The sequence below is a fragment of the Oncorhynchus nerka genome, linkage group LG16 (genome assembly GCF_034236695.1).
Source record: "Oncorhynchus nerka isolate Pitt River linkage group LG16, Oner_Uvic_2.0, whole genome shotgun sequence".
Lineage (NCBI taxonomy): Eukaryota > Metazoa > Chordata > Actinopteri > Salmoniformes > Salmonidae > Oncorhynchus > Oncorhynchus nerka.
Window position 1 is genome coordinate 16,793,980 of NC_088411.1, and position 14,771 is coordinate 16,808,750.

At 42.9% G+C, this 14,771-nt stretch overlaps 1 protein-coding gene across 5 annotated transcripts in view; it reads left to right on the forward strand.

Moving 5' to 3' along the window:
* The first annotated feature begins 1,517 nt into the window (after positions 1–1,517).
* LOC115144110 (urotensin-2 receptor) overlaps positions 1,518–14,771 on the forward strand; it is an 83,821-nt gene continuing 70,567 nt past the window's right edge. Inside the window, exons 1-5 of one of the 5 annotated variants that reach the window (XM_029684848.2) lie at positions 1,518–2,123; positions 9,649–10,376; positions 10,552–10,627; positions 10,713–10,933; positions 11,349–13,709. In XM_029684848.2, coding sequence (XP_029540708.1) covers positions 2,072–2,123; positions 9,649–10,376; positions 10,552–10,627; positions 10,713–10,933; positions 11,349–11,384 — 1,113 coding nt within the window. In that variant the 5' untranslated portion in view covers positions 1,518–2,071 and the 3' untranslated portion in view covers positions 11,385–13,709. Of the gene's footprint in view, positions 2,124–6,892; positions 10,377–10,551; positions 13,710–14,771 lie in introns of those variants that run through there. The other 4 variants (XM_029684847.2, XM_029684846.2, XM_029684845.2 and 1 more) reach the window with 4 other exon arrangements.

The following is a 14,771-nucleotide window of genomic DNA, read 5'->3' on the forward strand; positions in this document are numbered from 1 at the left end:
GCAGTCCAGGCTAATGCAGATAATGAGTCTGATCTCTAAGGGTGGGTTGTCATGGGTGTGTGTATGGACCGGGGTCTGGAATGGGATGTTAGTTCTCTCTAATCAACACAAATTGTCTCCTGTGATTTCAGGAGGACCTTGGATGGACCTCTGTATGTGGGAGAGATATGAGAGTCTTGTCCCCTCTGTCTCTGGTTAGAGAGAGTTTATTGATTAAAACTGTGCAGGGCCAAGTACTGAATCGCTCTTTCTCGAAATCACACACACACAAAACATCTCCGGTTATATCTGATGTTTACAAGAAAAAGTTTAAAGAAGCATAGTCATGTATACATAGTACCATAAAATATACTGTACACACAAACACCTTGGAAGATTACAGAATTAGAATGGCCTTCATTCACCAAGTACGTTTACACATACCCATAATTTGACTTAGTGAGGTGCTGCCAGCAAAAGACAATATACAAACAAAATACAAGTCCACATATACATCATACAGAATAAAATACAAAATCAGAACAGTAAACATAAAACTAACTGATTTACAGGAAATGTTCAGGTGGTGGTCGGCTTTGGTAATGACATAAACTGTCTGCTAGAGGGGAGTCTTTGAAAGATGGAGTGTCTGGGGTGGGCAGGGTAGGTGAAAATCTTTCCTGCACGCTTCCTTGTCCTGGAAGGCAGGTGACAGCAGATAACCTTCTCTGCAGACCGGACAATGAGCTGCAGTTTGCCCTTGCGGAGGGCAGACCCAAACCAGACGGTGATAGAAGAGGTGAGGATGGACTCAATGATGGCCGTATAGAACCGAATCAGAATTGTCAGAGAGAGATTGAGTTTCATCAGCTAGCGCAGATAGTACGTCCTACATCGAGCCCTCTTTGTCACCCCTGTGATGTTGTCCTCCCATTTGTGGTTGTGGGAGCTGATGGTTCCCAGGTATTTGAATGACTTGGCCTTGCTGACGCCTGAAGCATCAATATCGAGGGGGAGAGACGGTGGGGGACATTTTCTGAAGTCAACCACCAACTGCACAGTTTTGACTGTGTTGAGTTCCAGGTTGTTGCTACTGCACCAGGCCACCAGGCAGTCAATCTCTCCATGTTACTTGGACTCGTCACCGTCTGAGTTGATACCGACCAGGGTGTTGTCATCAGCAAAGTTGCAGTCATTGGTGGAGAGGAAGGGGGAGAGCACACAACCCTGCGGCGCCCCTGTGCTGAGAGATAGGGAGTCTGAAAGATGTTTTCCCAGCTTAACACACACACACTACTGTTGCACAAAAATAGCAGGTTAAAGGGTAGAGGAGAGTGAGCAGGACATATTTCCTGCATATTTCCGTATAATCCATGCCAATTCCTTTATCTTTCTCCCCCCTCCATCTCTCTCAATCCATTTCTCTCTCTCTCCCCATTCTGTCCCTCTTTCAGTCGTCTCCCCTCCCACTTCTCGCGAGAGTGCTTCTCTATGAGTCTCTTTCTCCCTCCCTCTTCTCTCTCCCTCCCTCCTCTCTCCCCTCTTTCTCTCAGTCTCTCAGGCACACCGTGTCTCAGTGAAGGAGATTCACCGTAACCAGCTGTGGCTTGTTGTGATTCTCACCTCCGTCACTCTCTGCTCCCCGTAAGGAAACGTTCATTTTTCTCCTCATCATTTCATTGATGTTTTTTTTTCTCTTCCTCTAAATTCAATTTCTCCGGTGGCATTTTAAAGCTGTCAACCAGACCTGTGGAAGGTACTCTCAAGAGGCACTGAGAAACAGAGAGCGTAGGATAAGTTTTACTCCAGCTCAAAAGACACCTTTCTCGTTCACCTTTTGATTGACAGACTTTTGATTGACAGACTTTTTACTATGGTAAACTAAAGACAGTGGTATTATAGCACAGGATTTTTTTAAACCCAAACTCAAGATACAGGATTTTTTTATTTATCTCAATTCAAATGCAAAGAATCACCACATTTCCTGAAGATTCTGTGTGGACTTTAATGGCTCTAGACATACCTGCAGTATGTGTGAAATTTGGGGAACCAGAGTGAGCTAAGTGATGGTTCAACGGGCAAACGGAGCTAGATGCTACATTTTTCTGTTCAGGCTGCCAGTCTGTTTGCGGCTTACAATCAAGGTAAGGCACACACGCACGCACACACCTGGCACTCCAACAGGCTGCCGGGCTCTGTCAGAGCAGATAAAGAGTAGTTAATTAAATAGGCATCAGAGTGTAACTCCCAGACATTAAGTCTGTCCTTTAACATCACGTCTGCTAGTGATGTGTCTGGCTGGTGTCGCACAGGGAGACTTAGAGCGGATTACATTTGTATTGATTTATGTCAGAGTTTTGAGAGAGCGAGAGACACAGAGAGAGACAAAGAGAGAGAGAGAGAATCTGACTGAGGTAAAGTACAATTATAATTACATCCAGTCTGGAAAACAGTCTGCTGTTTTGTTTTTATAGTCAATTAATATTTGATCTCCTAGCTAATTAGAATACATTTTGTGGAAATGTTTGCGTCGTCCTCTGGGGAGGTCATCAGAGATGGAGTATGTGGCCTGATTTGACTATCAGAAGTTATCAGATGATATGTAAATTACCTCTGTTTGAACAGCTGGATTTAGGATCCTAGGGGAACAACAACCTTTCCCTGAGGATCCTGACATTGATAGTGGATTTAAAGGGCTATAAGAGCATGGATCTAAAACCAAACTCTTCCATCTGAATTTCTGAGTCTGAAGAGAGACTGCAGATTAGAAAAAAAAGCAGGAACATGTATTTTTTATTTTTTATAATTGTGTAGGGTTTGTTCACGTATGACATGTTATTAATATTATTTACCACGTATAAACCATTTATTATATTGATTTGTAGACATATAGACATCAAGGCCGACGGGTTTTATACTGTAAGTTAATATAATTGTTCACAAAACATAACAGTTATATTTATAAGCAATTTATAACCAGACCAATATGATCTATGATGATCTCCCCCTAACTACGCATGTCTTATTAGATTCCTATATGCTATTATCCTGATCCTAAACTCGTAGAAAAAAAAACATAAAAGGGTTCTTCGTCTGGTTCCAGGTAGAACCCTTTTGGGTTCGAATAACAACCCTTTCCACAGAGGGTTCTACCTCGAACCAAAAAGGATTTTCCAATGTGGAAAGCCGAAGAACCCTTTTGGAACCCTTTTTTCTAAAAGTGCACTCAGTATTGAACCACAGTACTGCCAAAGGGCAGCTAAGGTCACAGACATTTGTATTCCAGTCAGTCAATGCAGTTAAGTATATCGACCCACCATACCATATTTATTGGAACATGATTGCATTTCCCAATTCCTGAATAGAATTTCAGTGGATTTGACCTTAAGTCCGTAGAAAGAAGTTTCATGCTCCCTAAGATACGCTTCTTTTGAAAAAGTTTTACTTTGTTTCTCTTTCCTAGGGATTTGCTGTCCGGTTCATCCCTGTTATACACAGAAGTATCTAATTATACTCACATTTCCAGATCTTGATTAGCGAGACCAGCAGAAGGTCTAATTCAAGATGAGACTTCACTGTTAATCAAATTGGTTGCATCTAGCAACACTTTCACCACTACTACTCCGACTGTTCTCTCGCTCTCTCTCTCTCTCTCTCTCTCTCTCACCCTTTCTATCTCTGTCATTCTCTCTCGCTCTAATCTTTATCTTTATCTCTTCCTCTCTTCTCAAGCTCTCTGTTTTGTTCCCTGTCTTCCACTCCTCTTTCCAGCGATGGCCACTGCATCCATGGAACCAATGGTGATCTTGGTGGAGTGATCGTTGAAGAAAATATCTATTTATTTACAGTGCCTTCAGAAATGATTCACACACCTCTTTTTCCACATTTTGTTGTGTTACAGCCTCAATTTTAAATGGATTAAATTGAGATCGTGTCACTGGCCTACACACAATACCCCATGATGTCATTGTAGAAATGGTGTTTTTCTATGTTTTTACAAATTAATTAAAATGAAAAGCTGATATGTCTTGAGGCAATAAGTATTCAACCCCTTTCTGGCAAGCCTAAATACGTTCAGGGGTAAAAATGCACTTAGGTTGCATGGAAATAGTGTTTAACATGATTTTGAATGACTACCTCATCTCTGTACCCCACACATACAATTATCTGTAAGGTCCCTCAGTCGCGTCAACCACAAAGACCAGGTAGGTTTTCCAACGCCTCGCAAAGAAGGGCAACTATTAGTAGATACTGTAGGTAAAAATACATATTAGCAGAGCATTACACTTTGGATGGTGTAACAATACATCCAGCCACTACAAAGATACAGGCATCCTTCTTAATTCAGTTGCCAGACAGGAAGGAAACCGCTCAGGGATTTCACCATGAGGCCAATGGGGACTTTAAAACAGTTACAGAGTTTAATGGCTGCGATGGGAGAAAACTGAGGATGGATCAAAACCATTGTAGTTACTCCAACAACATTGTAGTTCCTCCAAAACACTAACCTACATGACAGAGTGAACTGAAGGAAGCCTGTACAGAATAAAATATATTCCAAAACATGCATCCTGTTTGAATTAAGGCACTAAAGTAAAATTGCAAAACATGTGGCAAAGAAATGTACTTTGTCTTGAATACGAAGTGTTATGTGTAGGGAAAATCCAACACAACACATCACTGAGTACCACTCTTCATATTTTCAAGCATGGTGGTAGCTGCATCATATTATTTGTATGCTTGTCATCGGCAAGAACTATTGAGTATTGTAGGATAAAAGGAAATTAAATAAAGCTAAGAACAGGCAAAATCCTAGAGGAAAACCGTATTCAGACTAATTCACCTTACAACGGGACAACAACCTAAAACACAAGGCCAAATATATTTTTATTTATTTATTTATTTCACATTTATTTAATCAGGTAGGCAAGTTGAGAACAAGTTCTCATTTGCAACTGGGACCTGGCCAAGATAAAGGAAAGCAGTTCGACACATACACCAACACAGAGTTACAAATGGAGTAAACAAACATACCATCAATAATACAGTAGAACAATCTATAAACAGCATTTGCAAATTAGGTAGGGTAAGAGGGGTAAGGCAATAAATAGGCCATGGTGGCGAAGTAATTACAATATAGTAATTAAACACTGGAATGGTAGGGTGTGCAGAAGATGAATGTGCAAGTAGAGATACTGGGGTGCAAAGGAGCAAGATAAATAAATAAATACAGTATGGGGATGAGGTAGATTGGATAGGCTATTTACAAATGAGCTATGTACAGGTGCAGTGATCTGTGAGCTGCTCTGACAGCTGGTGCTTAAAGCTAGTGAGGCAGGTAAGACTCTCCAGCTTCAGAGATTTTTGCAGTTCATTCCAGTCATTGGGGTGGCAGGGTAGCCTAGTGGTTAGAGCATTGGACTAGTAACTGTAAGGTTGCAAGTTCAAACCCCCGAACTGACAAGAATTTGTTCTTAACTGACTTGCCTAATTAAATAAAGGTAAAATATTTTTTTTTAAATTGCAGAGAACTGGAAGGAGAGGTGGCCAAAGGAAGAATTGGCTTTGGGGGTGACCAGTGAGATATACCTAGTGGAGTGAGTGCTGCTATGGTGACCAGTGAGCTGAGATGAGGCGAGGCTTTACCTAGCAGAGACTTATAGATGACCAGGAGCCAGTGGGTTTGGTGACAAGTATGAAGCGAGGGTCAGCCAATGAGAGCATACAGGTCGCAGTGGTGGGTAGTGTATGGGGCTTTGGTGACAAAACGGATGGCACTGTGATAGACTGCATCCAATTTGTTGAGTGTTGGATGCTATTTTGTAAATGACATCACCGAAGTCGAGGATCGGTAGGATGGTCAGTTTTACGAGGGTATGTTTGGCAGCATGAGTGAAGGATGCTTTGTTGTGAAATAGGAAGACAATTCTAGATTTAATTTTGGATTGGAGATGTTGGATGTGAGTCTGGTTTACTGTCTAACCAGACACCTAGGTATTTGTAGCTGTCCACATATTCTAAGTCAAAACCATCTGCTGGACAGGTGGGCAGGTGCGGGCAGCGAACGGTTGAAGAGCATGCATTTAGTTTTACTTGCATTTAAGAGCAGTTGGAGGTTAGTTAACACAGTGTCCAAAGAAGGGCCAGAGGTATACAGAATGGTGTCATCTGCGTAGAGGTGGATCAGAGAATCACCAGCAGCGAGAGCGACATCATTGATGTATATAGAGAAGAGAGTCGGCCAGAGAATTGAACCCTGTGGCACCCCCTTAGAGACTTCCAGAGGTCTGGACAACACGCCCTCCGATTTGACATACTGAACTCTATCGGAGATTTCTATTTGTCAACCAAGCGAGGCAATCACTTGAGAAACCAAGGCTGTTGAGTCTGCCAATAAGAATGTTGTGATTGACAGAGTCGAAAGCTTTAGCCAGGTCGATGAATACGGCTGCACAGTAATGTCTCTTATCGATGACAGTTATGATATCGTTTAGGACCTTGAGCGTGGCTAATGTGCACCCATGACCAGCTCTGAAACCAGATTCCATAGCGGAGAAGGTACAGTGAGATTCGAAATGGTTGGTAATCTGTTTGTTAACTTGGCTTTCAAAGACCTTAGAAAGGCAGGGTAGAATAGATATAGATCTGTAGCAGTTTTGAGAGTGTTTCCCCCTTTGAAGAGGTGGATGACCGCGGCAGCTTTCCAATCTATGGGAATCTCAGACGACACAAAAGAGAGGTTGAACAGGCTAGTAATAGGGGTTGCAACAATTTCGGCAGATAATTTTAGAAAGAGAGGGTCCAGATTGTCTAGCCCTGATGATTTGTAGGGGTCCAGATTTTGCTGTTCTTTCAAAACATCAGCTATCTGGATTTGGGTGGGGGAGGTTTGGGCGAGTGGCTATGCGGAGCGCAGAGCTGTTGACCGGGGTAGGGGTAGCCAGGTGGAGAGGATGGACAGCCGTAGAAAAATGCTTATTGAAATTTTAAATTTTTGTGGATTTATCGGTAGTGACAGTGTTTCCTAGCCTGAGTGCAGTGGGCAGCTGGGAGGAGGTGCTCTTATTCTCCATGGACTTTACAGTGTCCCAGAACCTTTTTGAGTTTGTACTACAGGATGCAAATTTCTGTTTGAAAATCTAGCCTTAACTTTCCTAACTGCCTGTGTATATTGTTTCCTAACTTCCCTGAAAAGTTGCAAATCCCGGGGGCTATTCGATGCTAATGCAGAACGCCACAGGATGTTTTTGTGCTGGTCAAGGGCAGACAGCTCTAGAGTGAACCAAGGCCTATATCTATTCCTCGTTCTATTTTTTTGAATGGGGCATGCTTATTTAAGATGGTGAGGAATGCACAGAATAACCAGGCATTCTCTACTGATGGGATGAGGTCAATGTCATTCCAGGATACCCCGGCCAGGTGGATTAGAAAGGCCTGTTTGCTGAAGTGTTTTAGGGAGCGTTTTTATAGTGATGAGGGGTGGTCGTTTGACCGCAGACCCATTACGGAAGCAGGCAATGAGGCAGTGATCGCTGAGATCTTGGTTGAAAACAGCAGAGGTGTATTTGAAGAGTTAGTTAGGATGATATCTATGAGGGTGCCCATGTTTACGGATTTGGGGTTGTACCTGGTAGGTTCATTGATCATTTGTGTGGGATTGAGGGCATCAAGCTTAGAATGTAGGATGGCCGGGGTGTTAAGCATGTCCCAGTTTAGGTCACCTAGCAGCACGAGCTCAGAAGATAGATGGGGAGCAATCAATTCACACATGGTGTCCAGAGCACAGCTGGGGGCAGAGGTTAGTCTATAGCAAGCGGCAACGGTGAGAGACTTGTTTCTGGAAAGGTGAATTTTTAGAAGTAGAAGGTCAAATTGTTTTGGTACAGACCTTTATAGTAAGACAGAACTCTGCAGGCTATATCTGCAGTAGATTGCCACGCCGCCCCCTTTGGCAGTTCTATCTTGGCGGAAAATCTTATAGTTAGGGATGGATATTTCAGGGTTTTTGGTGGTTTTCCTAAACCAGGATTCAGACACGGCTAAGACATCCGGGTTGGCAGAATGTGCTAAAGCAGTGAATAAAGCAAACTTAGGGAGTAAGCTTCTAATGTTAACATGCATGAAATCATGGCTTTTACGATTACAGAAGTCAACAAATGAGAGCACCTGGGGAGTAGGAGTGAAGCTAGGCACTGCAGGTCCTGGATTAACCTCTACATCACCAGAGGAACAGAGGAGAAGTAGGATAAGGGTATGGCTAAAGGCTTTAAGAACTGGCCGTCTAACACGTTCGGAACAAAGAGTAAAAGGAGCAGGTTTCTGGGCACGATAGCATAGATTCAAGGACATACTGTACAGACAAAGGTATGGTAGGAAGAGAGTACATTGGAGGTAAACCTAGGCATTGAGTAATTATGAGAGAGATATAGTCTCTAGAGACGTTTAAACCAGGTGATGTTATCGCATATGTGGGAGGTGGAACAACATGGTTGGTTAAGGCATTTTGAGCCAGTGAAATAAGACAGTAATCACTAACCAGGACAGTAACGGACAAGGCATATTGATATTAGGGAGAGGCATGCGCAGCCAAGTGAATCTTATGGGTCCAGTGAGTGGTTGGGTTGGCTGGGGACATGGCGATTCAGACAGCAGGCCGGGGCTAGCAAGCTAGCAGTTAGCAGGCCGGGCCTAGCAAGTTAGCAGAAGGGCCTTAGAGGGACGTCGCGATGGGGGAAAGTCTGTTCTTGTCTCCTCGTGAGGTGACATCGATAGACCAGTCGTGGAACTAGTAGGGTTCCAAGTAGCAGAGAGGTCCAAGTCCAATTGGCAAAATGGGTATAGTGGTCCAAGAAATTGGTTGATGGATCAGCTAACAGTCCAATATGCTCTAGAAAGCTAGCAGGTCACGATTAGCAGAATGGGCCTTCAGAGGACGTCGCGCCTGAGGAGCCTGCTGGAATTCTCGGGCAGATTATGTCGGTATTCCAGTCGTGAAGGATCTGCGGGGTTCCATGCCCCGTACCGGCAGTAGAAGGGGTATAGTGGCAGTAGAATCAGTAGAAGGGGTACAACTCCAGTGTATAGCCCATGCTATACACTGGAGTTGCTTACCAAGAAAACATTGAATGTTTCTGAATGGCCTGGTTAAAGTTGAACAACAACCAATTTGGCCGAGGTTGAAGAATAAAACATAAATAATGTGCAGATATTGTACGATCCAGGTGTGCAAAGCTCTTAGAGACTTACCCAGAAATATTCACATCTGTAATTGCTGCCAAAAAGGTGATTCTAACATGTATTGTGAATAAATGTGAATACTTACGTAAATTAAATATTTATTTATTTCATGTTCAATAAATGTGCAAACATTTCTAAAAACATGTTTTCCCTTTTTATTATGGCGTATTGTGTGTTGATGGGTGAGATTATTATTTATTTAATCCATTTTGAATTTAGGCTGTAAAACAACAAAATGTTGAATAAACCAAGGGTTATGAATACTTTCTGAAGGCACTGTATTTCCTATTCCTTTCTTCCCATAACCTAAAATCACCATAATATACATGGAACATCTGTTGTTGCTGCAGAAATATAATTGAATAATAATGATTGATAACACTCCCTTGCTTATCTCTCTCTGCTCTCCCATGCCCCGCTCCCCCTCCATAGCGATGACCACTGTATCCATGAAACCCCTGCTGGTCCTGGTGGAGCGGATCCCCAACGCCACTGACCCGCCTTTTGACTCTGCCCCTTCCTCTCCCGAAAACACAGCCGCCACCTTCACCATAGGCTGTATACTCTCCCTCATGTGTCTGGTCGGCGTTTCCGGAAACATCTACACCCTCGTGGTCATGTGTCACTCCATGCGTTCCGCAGCGTCCATGTATATTTACATCATCAACCTAGCCTTGGCGGATTTGCTCTATCTGTTGACCATCCCGTTCGTTGTCTGCACGTACTTCCTGAAAGGTTGGTATTTTGGCGATGCTGGGTGCAGAATTCTGATCAGTATGGATTTCCTGACGATGCATGCCAGCATTTTTACGCTGACCATCATGAGCACGGAGAGGTACTTTGCCGTGCTGAAACCGCTGGACACAGTCAAACGGTCCAAGAGCTACCGCAAAGCCATTGCGGTGCTTGTATGGGTGGCTTCCCTGGTTCTTACTTTACCCATGATCCTCAGGATTCAGATGATGATGGTAGGTAGCAAGGCCATGTGCCAGCCGACCATCTCTCCGCTGTCCTATAAGGTGTACATCACTTTCCTGTTCTGTACCAGCATCGTGGCTCCGGGGATGATCATCGGCTTTCTATACATCGGTCTGGCTCGCACCTACTGGATCTCTCAGACAGAAACCTTCAAACAAACCAAGAAACTACCAAACCAGAAGGTCAGTCAATCAAACTAACTATCTCTCTGCCTATCCATCATTTAGATATGTCAAAGGAATATCCTTTGGTAAAACAAGTGAATGTGATTGATTGCTGTAATCTTGTAAATCCCTGTCCAACAGCTCCTCTATCTGAGCTAGTTCTAACTCCATCTTGTATTTTTCTATTCTCCAGGTCCTCTACCTGATCTTTACCATCGTCCTGCTGTTCTGGGCCTGTTTCCTGCCCTTCTGGATCTGGCAGCTCCTGGGTCAGTTCCACCCCTCCATCGACCTCTCCACCAAGGCCAAGCGCAACATCAACTATCTGACCACCTGCCTCACCTACTCCAACAGCTGCATCAACCCTTTCCTCTACACGCTGCTCACCAAGAACTACAAGGAGTACCTGCGGAAGCGCCAACGTACATGCACCTCGGGCAGCTACTTCAACCGGAGGAACCGGTTCCAGCGCTCGCCCAGGAGGTCGCTGTCGTCTAGCAGCCAGCAGTGCACGGAGAGTTTCGTGCTCACACACACGCCGTCACAGCGCACCATGCACAACAACAGCCTGTGAGGTAGGAGAAGAGGTTCTGGTCTTGGTCTTATTGGGGCATTATCTCCACATGTCTGCTCATTTATAGAAATGAAAAACAGTGAACCCATTTATAGTGATGTAATGTATGTCTGATGGGGTGAAAGAGGTGTGTTGTTGTGTGTAACTACGGCGAGGTCAGCCTGTGAGATAGGTCTAGTAAACAGACTATGACATAGGAGGTCCATGCATAGTTTGGGCAATTCCCCTGATGTTATCGCACATCTCTCCAAACATATTCATTCCCATGGGAACTCCTTGTGCTTTACTGTAATGTAGACTACATCACGTCTGGTTGGAGGGAAGGCTGGTGTTTTTTGATTGGTTTGGCATGTGAATGCATAGTTTGTTTTAGTCTGTTTTTAGTCTAATCTATGTCTTCGTATTGTTTGATTTAGCGTTTCGATTCAAGTTTTTATCCACATCACGGTTAGCCCTTGTGGCTGGGACTGCTCGAACCTGACCCGAGCTTGGATCCTATTGGCTAGCAGAGTAGCAGTGCTAGCCTACCTGGGTGTTTATACATGGCTGGGCCCAAATGTGACAGGTGCGAGATGATTCCCATGCAAGAGGAAAGAAAAGGGGGGAACTGATCGATGGACAGGGGTTCATCTGCCCTATATGCATCACCATCATGCAGCTTCAGGAAGAGATTCTCCTGTTGTTAGCTCAGCTGCGGTAGAAGCAGGACCTGCTATCAAACTTCACCGACAAAGCTGCATCCCGGGAGAATTGCATCTCGGTCTTGAGTGCCTCCTACAGTCAGGGTGCCGATGAGTCGAGCGCCGATCACTAGCCAGGCATAGGAGGTCCTGGAGGGTGGATGTCTGGCTGGTCTACATCTATCCTGGAAGATCAGATTGGGCTATCAAACAGTTTTGCCCCAATGGAGGCAGACCTACCGGCTCTGGGAGTCGGCTCTGTTCCTGGGAATTGACTAACGGCTGGCAGCCAGCCAGTAGCTACAACTCCTGTCCATACCACCAGCCTACCACACCTCCTGACGCCATCAATTGCTGCTGGAGCAGTTAGACTAGCTTGGTTTGAGTCCGTTCTGGTCAATAACTCTAATATTGGCACCATCGTCACACATATTCCAGATTTTGTTGTGTTACAGCCTGAATTCAAAATTAATTAATCAAAAATAACAAAAACTCACCCATATACACACAATATCCTTAAATGACAAAGTGAAAACATGTTTTTAGAAATGTTTACACACTTATTGAAAATGAAATATAGAAATATCCAATTTACATAAGTATTCAATCCCTTGATTCAATACATATTGGAATCTTCTTTAGCAGCGATTCCAGCTGGGAGTCTTTCTGGTCTCTAAGAGCTTTGCACACCTAGATTGTATAATATTTGCCCAAAATTATTTTGAAAATGGTTTAAACTCTGTCAGATTGGTTGTCGATCATTGCAATATATTTTCAAGCAGATTTAAGTCAAAACTGTAACTCTGCCACTCAGGATCATTCAGTCTCCTTGATAAGCAACTCCAGGGTAGATGTTAAATTAATCTCCCAGTGACTGAACCAGGCTTTCCTCTAGGAGTTTGCCTGTGCTTAGCTCCAGGTTTCTTTTTTATCCTGAAAAACTTCTGATTCCTTAATGATTACAAGCATACATATACACACTATGCTTGAAAATATGGAGAGTGGCACTCAGTAATGTGTTATATTGGATTTGCCCCAAACATAACACTTTGTGTTCAGGAGTGCCTTGTAGCAAACAGGATGCATGTTTTGGAATATTTGTATTCTGTACAGGTTTCCTTCCTTTTACTCAATTAGGTTAGTATTGTGGATTAAGTACAATGTTGTTGATCCATCCTCAGTTTTCTCCTATCACACCCATTAAGCTCTGTAACTGTTTTAAAGTCACCATCATTGGCCTTGTGTTGAAATCCCGGAGTGGTTTCCTTCTTCTCTGGCAACTGAGTTAGAAAGGATGTCTGTATCTTTGTAGTAACTGGGTGTATTGATACACCAAATGGTAATTATTAACTTCACCATGCTCAAAGAGATATTCAATGTCTGCATTTTTTCCTACCCATATACCATTAGGTTACATTCTTTTCGAGACATTGGACAATCTTCCTGGTCTTCCTTATTATATCCAACACTTATTTAGGCTTCAAAAAAACAAAAAAGTATTTAACTTCAAAGAGGTTGAATACTTATTGACGCAACCCAGTTCAGCTTTTCATTTTTGATTAATTTGTAAAAATGTAGAAAACACAATTCCACTTTGATATTATGGGGGATTGTGTGTAGGCCAGTGACAAAAAAACATCTAAATTGAATCCATTTCAATTCAGGTTGTAACACAACAGAATGTGGAAAAAGTCAAGGGGTTTGAATACTTTCTCAAGGCACTGTAGATGTGGCCTTGTGCCAAAATACACTTTTGTTTGTAGCGGGGATTTACTGCCAGTCTGCTGCACTGATGGATGCATTTGATGCTATTTCTGAATATTTCAAACCTTTTCTGTCATCTGAAGGACTTATTTCAGGAGAATTTAACCTGGATCTGCTTACCCCGGCCTCTGATGATTTGAAGAATATTTGTCTTGACTTTAACCTGACTCAAATAATCTCCAAAACTACATGCATTCATGTAAGAAACCCAGCAAACTCCTCGCTGATTGACAACACTTTGAAAAATAGCCCCTACAAGTACTTATTGAGGGTTGTCTTTGCTAATGTCATCAGTGATCACTGTCCTATTGCATGTATTAAAGATACCCAACAGAAAAACATGAATCCGTGTATAATTGTTTGTTTTTATTATCCCCGGGAGTTTCATGATATTTATTGCTTGTAGCTTTCCTCTATCTTTTTTTATTCTATTCAACTAGGCAAGTCAATTAAGAACAAATTCTTATTTACAATGACGGCCTACCAAGAGGCAAAAGGTCTCCTGTGGGGAAAGGGGCTGGGATAAAAAATAAAAAATGACAGGAGAAACACCACAACACGACATAAAGAGAGACCTAAGACAACAACACAGCTTGACAGCGACACATGACAACACAGCATGGGAGCAACGCAACAACAACACGTTAGCAACACAACATGGCAGCAACACAACATGGTAGCAGCACAACATTTTTACAAACATTGTTAGGCACAGACAACAGCATGAAGGGCAAAAAGGTAGAGACAGCAATACAGTGGCAAGAACCCTTTGGAATTCAATTTGATCTGATCTTCATCTAAGTCACAACAATAGACAAACACAGTCTGTTTAAACTCATAACACACAAACATTTATATGTTTTCATGTTTTTATTGAAAACACAGTGTAAACATTCACAGTGCAAAGTATGTGAACACTTGGATTTAATAACTGGTTGACCCTCCTATGGCAGCAATAACCTCAACCAAATGTTTTCTGTAGTTGCAGAACAGACCTGCACAACTGTCAAGAAGGATTTTGGACCATTCCACTTAACAAAACTGTTTCAGTTCAGCAATATTCTTGGAATATCTGATGTGAACCGCTCTCTTGAGGTCCTGCCACAGCATCTCAATTAGGATGAGGTCAGGACTCTGATTGGGTCACTCCAGAAGGCGTATTTTCTTCTGTTGAAGCCATTCTGTTGTTGATTTCCTTCTGTGTTTTGGGTCGTTGTCCTGTTGCATCACTCAACTTCTGTTGTGCTTCAATTGGCAGACATTTTGCATTCTCCTGCAAAATGTCTTGATAAACTTGGGAATTCGTTTTTCCATTGATGATAGAAAGCTGTCCAGGTCCAGAGGCAGCAAAGCATCCCCAAACAATGATGATCCATACATTACAGTTGGGATAAG